Genomic DNA, 17,835 nt, shown 5'->3' on the forward strand with positions numbered 1-17,835 from the left:
TTTTTGTCTTCTTGCCTTTTTCTTGAGCCACCCCTGCGGCATATGTACCATAGCCCAGCACGTGTGGGCGTGGGCAGAATACCGAGGCTGAAACGGGTGGCTGTGGGCACTCCGGGGTGAAGATCCGGGCTGCACCTTGTGCTTTGTGGGGCCACCTGGAGCTGCCTGAGGCGTGGCACTACTCCCGCTAAGGGGAGAGGGCTGGTTTGGCACAAAGCACTAGCTTGGATGTGCTCAGTCCTTCATTGAGGGCAGAGCTGACAGCCTAAAGGGAGCCTCAGGAATGCAGCAAAGCTAACAGCTGGGAGGACAGTAACCACCCCCAGGCCCTCCCGCCCCCCCTTTAAGCCCCATCTCTTACAGGTCTTGACTGTGGCATCTCTCTACCCTCCAGGCTGGGCATGAGCTGAGCCTGGGTGCTAACTTACAGATTTTGAATAATTCAGGCCCCAGTGCCCTGAGGTGTCAGTTTCCCTTGCTCTGTTCCCATGGACACAGGGGTCCCAGCTCTGTGACCGGCTAATGAAAGGGGAATGGGGCGGGGCCTGCTTCCCGTGCCTCTTGCCTCAGAGGGCCCAGGGCTGTCCTGCTGAGACTCCTCCAGGCTCGGCCAGAGTCAGGTGTGGGGGATGCAGGGAGGAAGTCAGGGGAGAGAGGGAGGAGAAAGGAAGAGAGAGTGGACAGAGAAAGACCAGAGTCAGAGAGGCAGAGGTCAAGGATTCCGAGGGGCAGCCAGAAGGAAATAGAGGCTGAGGGAAGGGTGAAGGGGGCGGGGGACAGGCCGAGGCCAGAGGAGCCAAAGACCAGCAGAGACGGGGCACCAGTAGATGCCAAGGTCCAGGTACTAACATCCAGGGCAGGTTCGAGCCGGAGGACCAGCTACATGGAAGGACTGCATGGCTCCTTGAAGGCTCCTTGAACTCAGTAGAGATCTGTCTTCCTTCTGACTTCCAGGGCCTGCTGCTGCCACAGGTCAGGCCAGGAGGCTCACACCCAGAGGCCTGCCCCTCCTCTTGCTCTGGCAGGACCATGGGGCCCGGGAGCCACCACCTCAGCCTTGGCTTCTCTATCTCCAGCCTGGGCCTCCTGCTGCTGCTCCCACTCCTTCCAGGTAGGAAGCTCAGTAAACCCTCCCTAGTCTCTGGGCGTTGCTGCTGCTCGTGTGTCCTCCCCAGGTTCCTCCACATGCTCCCTCAGCATTTCTGTGCTGGGAACAAGCTCTATTTATCTGCTGAATGCGGAGGAGGGGTGGGGGGGCTTGCCTGGCTGGGGTGGGCGCTCCCAAGAGTAGGGCTGGAAAAGCCAGTGGGGCCAGATAACAAAAGGCCTTGAATGCCAGGCTGAGTTTGGGTTTATCCGGTAGGAGTGGAGAAAGGAGTGGAGAGCCACTAAGCAGGATTAAGCAGCTCCTGCAGTGTAGTCAGATTTGCTGGTTTAAAAGCTTGATCTCTCAGAAGCATGGCACATGGTCAGAGAGGGGCACCTGAGGCGGGGAGCAGAGAAGATGCTGCTGCTCTGGTCCACGGAGGGAGGACGGGCTGAGCCGGAGAGGAGATGAAGCATTCGAGAAAGTTTCTGGGGCTCCTGCTGTGGCACAACAGGATTGGTGGCTTCTTGGGAACTCTGGGACACAGGTTCCATCCCCGGTTCGGCAAAGTGGGTTAAGGATCCAGCCTTGCCACAGCTGTGGCTTAGATCTCAGCTGCACCTTCCCTGGCCTGGGAACCCCCTATTCCACAGGGCAGCCAAAAAGAAAAAAAAAATGTTCAGCAGTATGACTGACAGGATTTGGGCACAGGATGGTTTGCAGAGGGAAGGGGCAGAAGGGAGACGTGACTCAGGCTTCTGGCTGAGGTCACTGGAGGGGTGCAGCTTGCTGAAATGGGGAACGCGGAGCAGGGAGCAGGTTCCAGAGCGTGGGGCAAGGAGTGAGTTCATATGGGCACAGTTTAAGGTGTCTCTAGGACATTCAAGTCTGGAGCTCAGCAGAAAGATGTGGGCTGAAGGAAACAGCAGATGAGGGCCACAGACAGGATTCTGGGGATACCACTTAAATCAAGGACCGAGGACAATGGGTGTGGCACAAAAACCCAGGAAGAGTGTTTTCAGGAGGGAGGGGTCCATAGTGCCAGAAGCTTTGAAGAAATCAACGGAAGCACCTGGAAAAAGCTGAGACAGGCTGGAGAGCCTGGAGGGGCTGGGGCCCCAGGATTCCAGTTGGCTGGGTGACAGCTGGGGTTCTTATGGTCCGTTTGGGGCCCTCTAGCGTTTATGGTGGGACAGGCCCATCCAGGTCCTTGAGGAGGGGCAGGGAGGGTGGGGAAGAAGCCCACAGCCCTCTTCAGAAGACCGTACCTCCTCACCCCACAGCCTGCACCTCACCCATCCCCAGAGGCAGCCCGGGGGGACCAGAGCTATACGTAGAGGGACAGAAACCAAGCACAGACAATTGTGAGACAGTGAAGCAGGTGGCAGGGGCTCAACTTGTGGGGGCAGAGGGTGTGAGCAGAGGCCCCTGGATGAGGATCTCAAAGGACACCCCTTCCTTCTGGTCCCGCAGAGTGCTTGGGAGCCGAGGGCAGGCTGGCGCACAAGCTGTTCCGAGACCTCTTTGCCAACTACACAAGTGCCCTGAGACCTGTGGCAGACACAGACCAGGCTCTGAACGTGACCCTGGAAGTGACACTGTCCCAGATCATCGACATGGTGCGTCGTGATGGTCACACAGCTGCGGTGTGTGCTGCTGCCAGGGTCAAGGCATGGGGGCTGAGAGGCTAGGCTTATTCTCCAAACAGGTCTTCCCTGCAAGCGTTAATATTGGCCGCAGTAGTAACAGTTACCAACCGTTGGATACCGCTGGCTCCCCACGGTGTGCCCAATAGTTTGCACACTCGAATCCCTGTCTAGCAGGGATTATCACGCATGAACTTCCAAAGAATTTCAGGCCCAGACAAGAGAAGGACGTGCCAAAGTCACTAAGCAGACGTGGGTGGGAAGCGGACTGTGGGGCAGGTCAGGCGTGCAGGTGCTGACCAGACCTCCGAACGTGAGGGTGTACACACGGGAGGGTGTGCACACACACGTGTCCACCGCCCGCCCACTCTGCCTTCCACCAGGATGAGCGGGACCAGGTGCTGACCCTGTACCTGTGGATACGACAGGAGTGGACGGATGCCTACCTACGGTGGGACCCTGACGCCTACGGGGGCCTGGATGCCATCCGCATCCCCAGCAGCCTCGTGTGGCGGCCGGACATCGTCCTCTATAACAAGTACTGCTTCCCCGCCCGCCCCCAGAGCTGCCCTTGGCTCTGGGTGAGCACGCGCTGTCCATCCCCACAGGGTACCTGGCCGCGGCAGTGCCCAGCCAGCTTCCCCACAGGATTTTTCTAAGGGGTCAGGGAGGGGTCGGCAGGTTTGGCAATTGTAGGTAACGTGCAGGCCGTAGGGCTTCCTCCCTCTCTCCCTCCCCCCCCTTCCCTCCCTCCCTCTCCCCCCTTCCCTCCCTCCCTCTCCACCCCCCACACGCTCGGGCCTGCTGGAGGACTTCACAAGCCCCTTCGAGGCTGCCCCAAGCCAACCCAGGCTGAATGTCCCCTGGGAACCTTCTGGGTGGTCCAGGGCAGCTCTGTATCTCTGGCAGAGAGGGTTCCGGGGCACAAGAGCCTCTTTAGGACACGCGCCCCCCTTCCCCCCTTCCGGGCCGGGGTCTCTCCGGGCTCCCCCAGGGCCTGCCTAGGGACCGCCTCCAGGGTTCAGCCTTCTGGAGCGTTCCTTTCTGCCACCTAAGGCAGTTCTGTTTTCCCGGACAACACACGGCCATGTAGACTTTCCCCAGCGCCCCTCGAAGAGAGCACTTTGCACATGACGCCCAAGGAAGGTCACCGCGCGCCTCACGCCACTTCAGGGCCAGACCTGAGTCCTGCTCTGGGCCCTCAGGCGCCGAGGGGCCCCTCTTGCGGGGACTGCCTGGCGGGGACTTGCGGGGGCCGCGGCGCCTCAGGGACCCACGCCCTGCCCGCAGGGTGGACGCGCAGGCGGCGGCCTCGGCCAGCACCAACGTGGTCCTGCGGCACGACGGCGCCGTACGCTGGGACGCGCCGGCCATCACGCGCAGCTCGTGCCGCGTGGACGTGTCGGCCTTCCCGTTCGACGCGCAGCGCTGCGGCCTGACGTTCGGCTCGTGGACGCACGGCGGGCACCAGCTGGACGTGCGCCCGCGCGGCGCCGCCGCCAGCCTGGCCGACTTCGTGGAGAACGTGGAGTGGCGCGTGCTGGGCATGCCGGCCCGGCGGCGGGTGCTCACCTACGGCTGCTGCTCCGAGCCCTACCCGGACGTGACCTTCACGCTGCTGCTGCGCCGCCGCGCCGCCGCCTACGTGTGCAACCTGCTGCTGCCCTGCGTGCTCATCTCGCTGCTCGCCCCGCTCGCCTTCCACCTGCCCGCCGACTCGGGCGAGAAGGTGTCGCTGGGCGTCACCGTGCTCCTGGCGCTCACCGTCTTCCAGCTGCTCCTGGCGGAGAGCATGCCGCCAGCCGAGAGCGTGCCGCTCATAGGTGAGCCCTGTGGGCGCGGGGCGGCAGGGACGGGCCGGGGAGGGTGTCCCCCACCCCGGGGCTGAGGCGCGCGGGTCTCCGCCCGGGCCGTGGCGGGAGCCTGACGGAGTGTCCCGCTGTGTGTACGCTGAGGGGCCTCGCTGCGCGTCCTGGTGGGGGCGCCCCTCGTCCTGAGATGCGGGGAAGAGGGAGGCCTCTTCCGCGGAGACCGCCTCTCCCCTCGCGCGAAGGGGTGATGGAAAGAGTTGGTCTTTTCTCAGGGACGTGGTGGAGGAAGCTCAACGCCCCAGGTGTCGCAGTAACAGGCAGTATGTGCCGAGCGTGCGCCGTGCGCCGGGCCGTCTGCTCAGCATCTGACCGTTTATTAACTCAGGGAAGCACCGCTGCAGACCCTGGGGACGGTTCTAGGGTAGCTTCGGCCCAGGTCATGCTGGTTCTATCTAAGAGCCTGACTTTCACGGATTGCAAGTGACGGGGACAGTTAGGGAGCAGGTGGCTTCTGAGAACCCGATGGGGAGATGCGGGGTGGGGAGCCTTGGCGCTTCCTTCCTTCCCGCTTCCATCCATGGGGCTCGGAGGGTCCGGAGAGCATTGTGGGGGTGAGCTCAGCCCCCCCCCCCCACCCCGAGGTCTCGTTTGGGGCCCCAGCCCCTTCTCTCTCCCACAGGCAAGTACTATATGGCCACCATGACGCTGGTCACCTTCTCCACTGCGCTCACCATCCTTATCATGAACCTGCACTACTGTGGTCCTAGCGCCCGCCCGGTGCCAGCCTGGGCACGGGCCCTCCTCCTGGGACGCCTGGCACGGGGTCTGTGTGTGCGGGAACGAGGGGAGCCCTGCGGGCAATCCAGGCCACCAGAGTTATCCCCCAGTCCCCAGCCTCCTGACCCAGGAGCTGGCCCCTTGGCAGGCCCTTGCCCAGAGCCTCGGTGCCTTTGCCGTCAGGAAGCCCTGCTGCGCCACGTAGCCACCATTGCCAGCGCCGTCCACAGCCACCGTGCTGCTCAGCGCCGCCATGAGGACTGGAAGCGTTTGGCCCGTGTGATGGACCGTTTCTTCCTGGGCATCTTCTTCTCCATGGCCCTGGTCATGAGCCTTCTGGTGCTGGTGCAGGCCCTGTGAGTCCCAGAGGATTGCTGCAGCCACAGCACCTCCAGATGGGGTGAAACGGCCTGGTGGTGATTGGCCTTCAGGCACACCGCACCCCCCCCCCCCCCCGGCCCAGCCCAGGGCCTGGGGCATCCTCTCTCCAGCGCTACTGACTTCACAAACAGAGGGAGTACTCTTGTCCCTGCCCTCACCTCGCAGGGAAATCCAGAGCTTGCTGCTCCCCTGATTCCCACGGAGGAGGAACTCTAAGAAGGGTCCTGATCAAAGTGCAGTCCTGGAGGGATGGGACCGAACTTGGGCTCTGAGTGTCAGCGCCTCCCGTGGGGAGAGGGCAGGTGGGACAGAGAACTGCCAGGTTTCCTTCTCTCCCTTCCCCGGGGCTGCTGTTCCAGGGAGTTGGTCTTGCCAGTCCCTGCCTAGGGGCTCAGGAAAGCTGTTGGGAGAGTCAGGATTCCGGGTTGAGTTTCCAGGGCAGGAGGCCACACAGGATTTGTCCCCAAAGCCGCAACTGATAATAAAGTAAGTGTGTGCCTAGCTCGTCCTCCATGTCCTCCTACCCCAGGGCCCATGATGGTGGATGTTGGGGGATCCAGCCCCTTAGGGACCTTAGGACCTTAGGACATCAGAGCAGAAGTTACATCTTTGCTGACAAGAAAATGACTGGGATTTGATAGAGAGCCTGGCAGAGGACCTGAAGCTCGCTGTTCTTCTCCTGCTCTCTACGCTCTGGCCTTAGATCCAGGCCACGCAGTTCACACACAGGGACATCCAGAGAGCTTGAAGGGCCCAAGGGAGGGGCAGTTCAGGGACCAGCCACCCAGACACGTGCTGCTCTCTGACTTCCAAACGTGTCCTGGTACCACCTCTGTGCCTTACACACAGTCCCTGTGCTCAGGGTGCTCGTGGTCTGGGAGACAGACAGACAGACAGACATGGGCCCGGTACAGAGAATAATGCAGGGCCCCGTGGGAGCCAAGAGGCAGGGCTCTTGACCCAGCAGGCTGGAGGCCAGAGACGGCTCCCAGAGGAGCGAGTGGGAGCTGTCCAGAGGGACGCGGGAGGCATCTGAGTAACATGGGCACGAGCCATGACCGAGCCGTGGCCAAGTGCTTTTCTTCCCTGTCCTGCATTCAGCCCCCTACTCCCAGGGCCCTGGGTGAGGCTCAGTCCCCACGGTCTTCTCTCCCCACCAGCAGGCCTGGCAGCTGCCAATGTCCCAGAGTTCCCTGCCAGTGGAGTCACCAGGGATCTTGGCCGCGCTTAAAGCACACATGTGCCTGACGTCCTCACGTTGGGCAGGGGCGGCAGGCAGAGCTGTTCGGTAGAGATCAGAGGAGGCCTGGACTCTCTGGAAAGGCTCCCCCAACAAGGAACCAGAGCAGCAGTAGAAGGGACCAGAGTGCAGAAGGGGGGCCCCGACCCATAGCTGCAGGGAAAACAGAGGCAGAGAGGTTTGGGGGTGAAGCATGGTGTACAAGGAAGGACACAAGGTCAAAAGAAATGAGCAGGGGGTTGCCAGTGTGGCGCAGCAGAAATGAATTCGACCAGGAACCATGAGGTTGCGGGTTCGATCCCTGGCCTCGCTCAGTGGGTTAAGGATCCGGCGTTGCTGTGAGCTGTGGTGTAGGTTGCGGACATGGCTTGGATCTAGCGTTGCTGTGGCTGTGGCATAGGGTGGCAGCTACAGCTCCAATTAGACCCCTGGCCTGGGAACCTCCATATGCCATGGGTGTGGCCCTAGAAAAGGCAAAAAGAAAAAAAGAAATGAGCAGAGTGAGCTGATACACAGTGCATTGGGAGACAAAGAGGAAGAATTTAGGAAGGAGAACAGAGATGAGACCAGGAGAGCCCCGGCTCCCCTTTCAGGAGTCATTAGGTCCGTCCACCAGCCTCCCGTTGACCCACCTGAGGCACCACGTGGCAGGATGGAACGGGCCAGAGCTTGGAGTGGGAGCGGTGGTGCCCATCTTTGCTCCTCTGCCCGGACTCTGCTATGAGAGGTGCTGGTGGACCAGATGGGGGGAGAGGGGGCGGGAACCCTAGCCTTTCCCGGTGCTTGAAATTGCATTATCAGAATGCAGAGACCTTGACTCTGCCACTAACTCACTCTGTCACTTGGAGCGAGTCACTTCTGTCTCTGGGTCTCATGTTGCTCTGTAAGGAGGGTCGTGCTCCCCGGCACACCCCCTTCTAGTCCCTGACCGTGTAGTAAGGATGAAAGGAGATGGTGCCTGGGCCGGTGGGGGCCGGCCTGGTGTGGGGCTTCAGAGCTTGGCTCTAGGGCTAGGCTGTCTGGACCCCGCAGACAGTGGGGTCCTAGCTCTGGGGGCTTCACCTCTCTGTGCCTTCCCTCACGTCTGTGGAACAGGGCTGATGATGGCACCTGTGACACTGGCCAGGGTTCATGCGCTGGAGCGCCGAGTGGTACCATGTCACGGAGAAGGCTGGGAACAAAGCAGAGGCCAGCTCCTTCCTGCTCGCTGTTCGCAGAGCCCTGAGGGAGGAGTGGCGTGATCCCTTCCCCAGGAATGGCCTGGTCTAGTAGGTTCCCCTGGGAAAGCTTGTTTCTACCTAGAGAAATGGAGGCTCAGGCAGGCCCTGGCACAGCAAGTTCAAGGGAGGAGAAGAGTCACTGCTGAGGGGGCCTTGGGGACCATCTAGTCCAATATGCTTATTATATAGAGGGAGAAGCCTGGGCCAGAGTAGGGATGAGTGCTCACAGAGAGTTAGGGCAGAGCCTGGGCTATAGCCCGGGTGTCTTGACCCCCAGTACTGACTTTGACCTTGGACAGTAGGGCAGAGTCTAGACTATAGCCCAGGTGTCCAGCCCCCAGTACTGACCCTGACCTTGAACAGTGGTCTGAGGGAGCCCTCAGCAGTGACAGAGAGAGGGTTCTGCAGGGGAAAGAGGAGAAGGCCCAGGGGGACTTTGTGGGAGTGGCCCTTCCCTCTGTCACCTCAGTGCAGCCTGGAACTCCCTGGAGTCTGATCGGTGGCGGCCTGTGAGGGAGGGGACAGCCCCAGGCCAGGGGGCAGGTATGTTAGCTCGCCGACCACTGCCCCGCGCACACCCCACAGGTGTCTGCCTAAGAGAGTTTACTTTTTTTGATTACAAGAGGGTTGTTTTTCTTTTAAGGGGAACATCCATCCAGGAGGGGGGCCCAAACCCAGGGCAGCCTGCTCATCCCCAGACAGAGCCCACAGATGCCTGCAGCCCTTACCTGAGTTATCCAGACGGCAGGGGCGAGACTTGCATTGTTTGTCTACAGGGAAGAAACAGCAGAGAATCAAAGGCTCCGTGGCTGCCTTTCGGGAGGGGACGGCATCCAAAGCCCCGTGGACCTTCCCTGACTTGCTCTGGGAAAAGCTGCTGCATTTCCCCTGATTCTGCTTCCTTATAATGAGACATCCGTTGCCTGGGTTTGACTTGACCTGTGAGCAGCAGATCCAGAAAGGCCCCAGCTCCAAGGTCGTCTGGGCTCTCCTGCTCCCTTGGCCTGTAACTTTGTCTCCACGCCACACCCATTTCTTCCTCTGCCATGCCTTGTCCAGGGAGGGGCTCGTTTATGCCCTTTGCGTGTCTTCCTCACCCCCCACCAACTCATGCGTGCTGCTGATGCTCCAGGGTAGGTAGTCCCTGAAGCCACACCAGACCTTCTTCTGCTTTAGGTGCGGTCCACGGTTCCAGCCAACAGCCTGGCTCTCACTATGAAAGCTGGGCCCTGCATACCCCTGGGCAGCCCTCAGCCAAGACCAGCAGCCCGGAGCCCCTTCACAGGGCCCCATCCTCATAATTCCTCCTCTGGCAGGTCCTTGCGGGGCGGGCAAGAAAGCATCCGAGACCTGCAACAGCCCAAACTGGAGCTTCGTGGTACAGCACCTGCTGCTGTCTCACCCCCTCCCCCCTTTTCCCTGCCCAGCACGCCCGACAGCACGGGATTTCTGGTCCGTCAAATCAGTACACTCCTCTCGGAAAACTGGGGTCGGGGTGCCTACTCATTTCTTTCTTTCTTTCTTTCTTTTTGTCTTTTTAGGGCTGCACCCTCGGCATATGGAGGTTCCCAGGCTAGGGGGTCTAATTGAAGCTGCAGCCACAGCAACATTGGATCCTTAACCCACTGACTGAGGCCGGGGATCAAACCCTCATCCTCATGGACACTAGCCAGGTTCGTTTCTGCTGAGCGACAACGGGAACTCCTGCTTATTCATTTCTGACAGCAGCTTCCAGCGGGGAGAAAAGCCTGACCAAGTCTGTTGGCCCTCAGATGGCCAAAGACACCTCTGTTGGTCGCGAAACCTCCTTCCCGCTCCCAGCAGGCAAGTGGGCAGTTCCAGCGTAGGCGCCTCCAGGGTCAAGAAGCAGGTGAACTGCCTCAGAAGGCTATGTCTCCCCTCGTTGGACGGCGCCGAGGGGCCGGGGGCAGGACTAGGTCCTCCTCACTGCCGTTCATAGCTCTGTTTGCGCCCCCTGAAGATGGTGGGGAGCCCCCCTCGGGCGCAGCTGCAGGCCGGCCCGCACCCTGCGCCCCGCTCACCTTTGATGTACTCGCAGTTGTAGGTGCTCCGCTTGCCCAGGGCCCGCAGGTAGATGCGGGCAGGGCCCTGGGCTGGCCTGCTGGCATTGATCACCTGAAAGGTCTCGAAGGGAGGGATCAGCACCTCCTCCTCCCCGGGGAAGAAGGAGTAGCCCTTGATCGGGGCCCCGAGGCAGGTCCAGATGCCAAAGAAGGTGTCTTCCCCAAACTGCTGGGCCGCGGCGTTCTGCAGGGACGCGGAGGCGAAGCCGCCCAGCCTGACGGTGGCCCCGGGCCCCGCGGGCCGGAAGCGCAGGCCCTGCACCCCTCGGAACACCTGGTGGCACTGCGGTGGACGCTGCCCGCTGCTCAGCAGCTGCAGGGCCTCGGTCAGCAGGAAGTGCAGTGTCTTGAAGGAGAAGTGGTGGAGGTAGTGGGCCCGGGAGCGGCCCGCCTCGCGCACGGCCGCGTTGAATTCTTTGTGCAGGGGACTGTTGGCCGTGTAAGCCAGGAGGGCCACCCCATGCTCTTCTCGGAAGCCTGGGGGTGGGGGCAGGCGGGAAGGGCTGCCGCCCCACCCCGGCCCCCAGGCCTGGCGCTCCTGCCACTGGCTGCTGGCCTGCACCCAGCCGTCCGCGTACACTCTGTTGGCCTGGAACTCCGTGCGGTTGAGATCCGGGAGAGCAGCCGTCATGGCTGTGGTGCAGCCCGCATACTGGTCGTCGAAGGAGGCCAAGGCCATGTCCAGGGGCATTTCTCGAGAGAAGAGGTCTCGTCGAGTGATGGGGTGGCTCTGAGCCTGAAGAGGGGGCAGCAAGGACAGAGGTTAGGCCCCAGGAGAACGGGCCCTGTCATCCAGCTTTCCCCCCACTGAGCTGAGAAAGGGGGAGGGGAGGGGAACCACTCGTTCGACTCCCCAAGACCAGGCCCTGGGGCCGTCCTCTGGGCTGAGCGATCCCTGAGCCCCGATCCCGGGGGCAGCACCCTGCAGCGTTGAGAAGCCAGCAGCTGGGGGGTGGGGACAGCAGAGGGTGACTGTACCTGCAGCGCTGCCATAAGGCCCATGGTCACCAGCAGCAGACACGTGGCGGCAGGGGTCTTCATGTCACAGGTGACCCTGGGCGAGGTACTCTTTGGGTCTCGGTTTCCTCATCTGGAAAGTGAGAAACGGCACCGTTTAATAAACATGAACTGACACCTCGTCTTTGCCACTCAGGGCTCGGCTCAGCGTCACAACCTAGAAACGGAGGCTCAGAAAAGAGCAGGGACACTTCTTGCCAGAAGGAACACAGGGGACTTCCTGGAGGAGGTGGCATGTGAGTCAGGTCTTGCAGGATGAAGAGGCGAACACGGGTTCCGTGAGTGGAAGTGGTCGAGAGATGGGGCGTGGGGGTGGTGGCAGGAGTGGGGTGGCCGTGGTGGCAGGGCAGAGGGCTCGGAGGCGGAGCTCTTGGGTGTGGAGAGAAGGATGTTCTGTCTGGTGCGGCCGTGGCGGCCTGAGCAAGGCGCAAAGCCTGGGGCTGGCCCCGAAGGAGCTTGACCGCCGCAGTGAGCGGTCTGGGCTTCCCCTCCTGGGGACGAGGCTGGAACAGGGCAGATCCGAGAGCGGTCAGCTGGTGGGGCCACAGCAGGACTCCAGGGACAGGCTCAGAGCCGGGCCCGGGGTCCAGAGGGGCCGCCTCTCTCCCTGTGGTCGTGCCACCTGCTGAACCCTCGTCCCCTTAGCCCTCAGTTGCTTCCAAGCAGGGACAGATGGAGACCCTCCAGGAGGTGAGGGAAGGAGGGGGCGGGTAGGGGGAGTAAGGAGGCTCCCTGCTTCCCCAGGGGGAGCTCCTGCACCTCGTGGTGGGTGGGGACGCTTGGGGCCCGAGGAGGCTCCAGGAAGGCACCCTGGCTTTGGGTCAAGATTAGAACCGTTTTGGGAGTTCCTGTCATGGCTCAGTGGGTTAAGAGCCCAACTAGTATCCATGAGGTTGCGGGTTCGATCCCTGACCTGGCTTAGTGGGTTAAGAATCTGGCAGTGCAGGAATGTTATAAAATTGGATTGTGATGATCATTGTACAATTATAAATGTAATAAATTCATTGAGTAATATATAAAAAATAAATAAATTGAAGCTGCCCTTTTTATGCCAAAAAAAAAAAAAAAAGGATCTGGCGGTGCCATGAGCTGTGGTGTAAGTCGCAGACACTGCTTGCATCCCGAGTTGCTGTGGCTGCGGTGTAGGCCGGCAGCTGCAGCTCCGATTCGACCCCCTAGCCTGGAACCCCCGTATCACAGGTGCAGCCCTAAACAGAAGAAGAAAGGGAAAAAAAAAGATTGGAACAGCTTCCAAGTTGGTGGTTCTTTTTTCCTTTTTTTCTGTTTATTCTATTCCGGAGTAATCCATGCGTGTTGTGTATGAATGAGTCACAGGAAGTCCAAGTCCCCGTCTTCCTGTCCCTTCACACCCTCCTCCTCGCTGTGATCTGTGCCTGCTGCTTGCATGGCAGCAGTGCCCTTCAGAGCCTTTTCCTATGCACGTGCAAGTAATACAACATTTAAATGTTCATGCACACACAGTTGTCTGTGCGAAGCCTGTACGGACTAGTTCCCAGGCTTAGGGTTGAGTCAGAGCCGCAGCAGCCTACACCACAGTCACAGCAGCGCGGGATCCGAGCCTCATCTGCAGCCTACGCTGTCGCTTGCAGTTGCGCAGGATCCTTAGCCCACTGAGCAAGGCCAGGGATTGAACCCGCATCCTCATGGATACTAGTTGGGCTCTTAACCTTCTGAGACACAAGAGGAGCTCCCGTGGTTCTTTATCTTTGGGGATCTGATGAAAGCTGAAACTTCTCCTCAGGAAACTCGTATATGCGCCTTGACAAAAATGGAACACAAATTTCAGAGTGGTTATGCATCCACCCCTGCTCCCTGATCTCTCTGGCTGTTGGTGGGGGCTGCGTCTTGGTAGTTCACTGACCCTGAGACGCTGTATGTTATGTGGCTCTAATTTTATCAGTCTCCAAATCTAAAACCCTCTAATTACCAGTATGCTGGGGTTTTTTTTTTTTTTTTTTGGTCTTTTTGCTATTTCTTTGGGCCGCTTCTGTGGCATATGGAGGTTCCCAGGCTAGGGGTCGAATCGGAGCTGCAGCCACCGGCCTACGCCAGAGCCACAGCAACACGGGATCTGAGCCGCGTCTGCAACCTACACCACAGCTCACGGCAAGGCCGGATCATTAACCCACTGAGCAAGGGCAGGGACCGAACCCGCAACCTCATGGTTCCTAGTCGGATTCGTTAACCACTGCGCCACGACGGGAACTCCCCAGTATACTGTTTAAATTGAGGTGTGACCTCTGGGCGATGGGGTGAATAGCAGTTTTTATCAAATTCAACAAGTCCTAAACGGAACTGCTTTTCTTCTCCATCCAAACCTGCTTACTCATTTATTCAGCAGAAAATTCTTGAGCATCTGTAATATGTCAGGTGCCGAGGATCAAATTATGAACAGAGACAACAAAACCCACACCCCTGCTTCTTTACGCTCTTTCGAGGTGAAGATGGAGTAGGAAGGAGCGAGGAGTTTCAGGTAGCCTGTGGGGCGTTGCAAGAAGAGCCCAGGGAGCCTGGTAGAAACGCATCTGTACCAGGAGTGGGCTTAAGTGACGAGCTGACCAGAGGAGATACGGAGTAGGTAGGATTGAACATGGCATTGCAGGGGGGTGTAGAGAAACCTCTCCCCTGTTCCAGAACGGAATGCTAATGGGCAGAGATGGAGCAGCGAAAAGCTGCATGAACTCTCGTGGTCTCTTGGAAACCCCCAAAGACATCTGAGCTTCTGTAATAGAGCCTCTCTTTGTGGAGAATCTAGTCTGTGGGCTCAGGATGGCCTTTCCTCTCTCTGCACTCCCGTGTCGGGAACACAGGACCCGACCCTGGTGCTCTGGTGCCCTGGCCATTGTGGTTGGCTCATGGATGGACACGCAATCCAAGCAGGGCCACTCAGCGTCTTTCCTGAGGCCTGATGGACGCTGTGTAAAAGAGAGTGTACCCGACGCTGTTCATTCCCCAACCCACAGCCCCTCCGCTCACCTTCAAGTCCACACACAGGGGCGGTGGCTAGTTCTTCAGCATCTGAGAGCCTCCCACCCTTAGTGCTCCATAGATTTCTGTGTCCAAGACTTTCTCTATCACCTAGGAGCTTGCTCAGGGCAGCCCCAAAGTGCAGGAAGTTGTTCATTTCCAGGAACAACTTCCAGTGAGGGATGGACGTCAGAGTCCCTCTTCCGAAGCAGGTCCCCGGTGGGAAGTAGTTGGTCATGGTTTGTTGATTGGACTGTGGTCATGGTGGCTGATTAACACACGGTGCGGGGGTGGGCAGGAGGCGGCTTTTCTCTCCATCTCACTTTGCCGCTTCTTCACCTGTACTTCCAGGAATCACCTTACAAATAAGCTCGCTACACCCAGGTCTTTGTCTCTGGGTCTGCTTTTAGGGGAACCTGAACTAAGAGCGAAGGTGTCCTCTTTGGGTTAGAAACCATCAGAACATGGATGGCCTAGAACCGTTCCTTTAGCCTGGACCCCAAAGGAGCAAACCTGCACCCAGCTGGCACCAAGGAGGTGCCCAGCTGAAGCAGACTGGCAGCCTGAAGCCGAGCTGCCCATCGAAGCTTGCTTCAGCCAGTCTACAGTCAACCTGAAGACCCATTTGCACGCCACTGACAGCAAAACTGTCATGCCGTGGAAACTCACAGAGCCAACTGTGTCCCTCACTGCCTCTCCACTGCCCCATTTCTGTCCCCGTCACTGCCCTACGGAAACACAGCAATAAAAGATAGCAGAGGCTTAGGATGGGGGAGGCGGACTGTGAAGTCAGACTGAGGACTCTGAAGCCTGTGGCCTAAGGGTTTGGCGGCGAGGGCAGCCACAGAGCTACTACGTAGAGAGTTTCCTGGACGTGCTGTCTGACGGGACCTAGGGGATAAGATAAGGGGAAGATCAAGGCCCACGCTCGGCTGCCCACGCTTAGGCTGCACATACAGAGAAGCAGAGTAGGCTCTAAAAGCTCATCTTGCTCAGCACATAGTAGATGCTCAATTGAAAAAAGTGCATTGAATGAATGATTAGAATTGGAGGGGAAGCGGTGAGTTCAGTTTGGCGCATGTGGACTGTGCAGGGGCAGGCGTCCGAGAGGGAGCAGAATGGACAGTAAGACGTTTGAGAGCCGTGGGTGTGTTGAAGTCAGGGAGGCGATGAGATGCCCAGGGAAAGAGGCAGAGAAGAGCAAAGCAGCAGGCAGAGTGAGACGCCTCCTTGGGTTTCTAGAGGCGTTTCATTTCTGGGCTTTGTGTCCCTCCAGATACCCTGGGGCCCTTACGATTAATCGCTCTTTGGGCTTCATCTAGCTTCATCATTCAACCATCCAGAGGTTCCAGTGGACTTGCCCTCAGAAGAGTGTCATGTGATCTGCCATCCTTGTCACTCACTCAGTCACACAGGATGGCCACTTGGGTCTCCATTCAGTCAGTCACTCATCAAACACTAAATCCGTTGCCAGCTAGTGCTGGGCCCAGTAGGTGTCTGTCCTAGGTGCTCCTTCCTTTCCTGCATCCCCACATCCCGCTACGGGTCACGTCAGCCCTGACCTGCTCCCTGCTCTTCCCTCCACTATCATCCCTGCTAACTGATGCTCTCTTTCTAAAGCCCGGCTGGCCATGGTCCTTTCCTGCTTTAAAGTGCTCTGTGCTTGGAGTTCCCTTCGTGGCTCAGTGGAAATGGATCTGACTAGGAACCGTGAGGTTGTGGGTTCGATCCCTGGCCTCACTCAGTGGGTTAAGTATCCGGTGTTGCCGTGAGCTGTAGGTCAAAGATTTGGCTTGGATCCGTCATTACCATGAGCTGTGGTGTGGGTCACAGACGAAGCTTGGATCTGGCATGGCTGTGGCTGTGGTGTAGGTCGAAGACTTGGCTCGGATTTGGCATTACCATGAGCTGCGGTGTGGGTTGCAGATGCGGCTCGGATCTGGCATGGCTGTGGCTGTGGCGTAGGCTGGCAGCCGTAGCTCCGATTAGACCCGTAGCCTGGGAACCTCCATATGCCATGGGTGCAGCCCTAAAAAGAGAAAAAAAAAACTCTCTGTGCTATAAACCTGACTGGGAGAAATATCTCAAAATACAGAGATGAAAATTACGAGGGAATAAATGAAAACACATCCAGAAGAAGGAAAAAAAGCCACAGAACAATATAAACCTTTCCTCCTTTCCCCTCAGGACAGAGTTCATCCTCCTCGAACTGGCATCCGAAGCCATCTGTGACCCGACCCGCCATCACCTCTTGAGCCTCGAGCGCCACCAGCCCTGCTTGGCTTCTGCCCTGCAGCACCGAGGTCCAGGTGAGGTGCTGCCGCCTCCTTCCGTGTGGCTCTGCACACGTGGCCCCTGCCAGGATGGCCTCCTCCTGCTGCCCTCTCCTCAAGGCTTAGCTCAGGAGCCACCTCCTCCAGGAAGACCTCTGGCTCCTCTGGGCTCCTAAATCACCCATGTGCTTTCTCTGTTACCGCCCTGGTCGCACTGTGCTGCCCTTCCGTGTCCTTCCTCCCCGCCTGGCCTGTGAGATCCTGGAGGGCAGGGACCAGGTATGACCCACCCCGTGTCCCCAGAGCTCAGCCCAAGCCAGGCACAAAGGAGGCCTGCTGGCATGCTTGCTGTACGTCTGAGAGGCTTTCTGAGTGCAAAGAACAGTGTAGACCTCAGTGGAGCAGGTACTTTGATGGCTTAGTGACTAGCTTTGGGGAGACATGGGGGGGAGCACTGGGAGGCCAGTGGGGGGGAGACATGGGAGGCCAAGGCGTGGAGCACTGGGGACCCCTCTTCCGGCCTGGCTGCCTCTCTGTCCCTTCCTCTCCTTCCCAAGGCGCTTCTCTTGTCAGTTCCCTGTCAGAATGTCCCCAGAGAACACTCCCCACTGGGGATGGGGCTCCACATCCCCCCCCCAGAAGTCCCCAGATTTCCCAGCAGCCTCGCGCTTCCCTGGGGGTCCCAGACCTGTCCATCAGAGGTGCAGTCATCGGAATGTTTGTGTTGCCCCCCCACATTCGTGAATGCCGGATGTGACAATATTAAAAGGTGGGGCCTTGGGGGATCGTTAGTTCGGGAGCCCTCACCACTGGGCTTGCTTCTTCGAGAAGAGACCCCACAGAGCTCCCGAGCGCCTTCCACCGTGTGAGGTCCCGGTGGGAAGGAGCTGCCTGCGAACCAGGAAAGAGGGCCCTCGCCCAGCCGTGCCGGCTCCGTGAGCTGAGACGTCCAGCCTCCAGAACTGTGAGAAATGATGCTTGTGGCCGATAAGCTCCCCAGTCGGGGGCATATCCTTATATCGGTCTGAATAGACGAAGATAAAAAGTCCCCTGAAACTTTTCCTAATGACTCTATGACTCTACCACGAACATCCCGACGTTCCCCTTAAGGAGCCGCCCTCCCTGCCCAGCGCCCAGGAGGAAGGTGGCATGCCCCTTACCTAGACTTTGTCCGGGCCGGAGCGGCGGGCGGTGGTCTCCAGCGACGGCCCCGGGGGCGGCGGCGGGCAGGTTCCCTCTTATACCGGCGCCCCCACCCTCCTGCGCTGCCGCACAGCTGCTGGGAAAGATGATCCTCCCGCCTATTTCTGG

General features: G+C 59.2%; 2 protein-coding genes across 2 annotated transcripts; one reads left to right on the top strand and one right to left on the bottom strand.

Annotated features, from left to right (window-relative positions):
* Nucleotides 1-5,873, top strand: CHRNA10 (cholinergic receptor nicotinic alpha 10 subunit). Its single transcript, XM_047752050.1, has 5 exons — nucleotides 1-1,111; nucleotides 2,561-2,706; nucleotides 3,117-3,271; nucleotides 4,024-4,556; nucleotides 5,224-5,873. Exons 1-5 carry the CDS (start codon nucleotides 1,030-1,032, stop codon nucleotides 5,679-5,681), a joined length of 1,374 nt encoding a protein of 457 aa, XP_047608006.1. The 5' UTR covers nucleotides 1-1,029; the 3' UTR covers nucleotides 5,682-5,873.
* Nucleotides 4,850-17,808, bottom strand: ART1 (ADP-ribosyltransferase 1). The gene is made up of 5 exons (XM_047752046.1): nucleotides 17,685-17,808; nucleotides 11,225-11,336; nucleotides 10,205-10,982; nucleotides 8,891-8,932; nucleotides 4,850-7,095 (listed from the first exon to the last, which is right to left on the bottom strand). The coding sequence occupies exons 2-5, from the start codon at nucleotides 11,285-11,287 to the stop codon at nucleotides 6,998-7,000; spliced, it is 981 nt and encodes a 326-aa protein (XP_047608002.1). The 5' UTR covers nucleotides 11,288-11,336; nucleotides 17,685-17,808; the 3' UTR covers nucleotides 4,850-6,997.
* Between the last annotated feature and the right edge of the window lie 27 nt (nucleotides 17,809-17,835).

Source organism: Phacochoerus africanus, chromosome 11 (assembly GCF_016906955.1).
Source record: "Phacochoerus africanus isolate WHEZ1 chromosome 11, ROS_Pafr_v1, whole genome shotgun sequence".
Taxonomy (NCBI): Eukaryota; Metazoa; Chordata; class Mammalia; order Artiodactyla; family Suidae; genus Phacochoerus; species Phacochoerus africanus.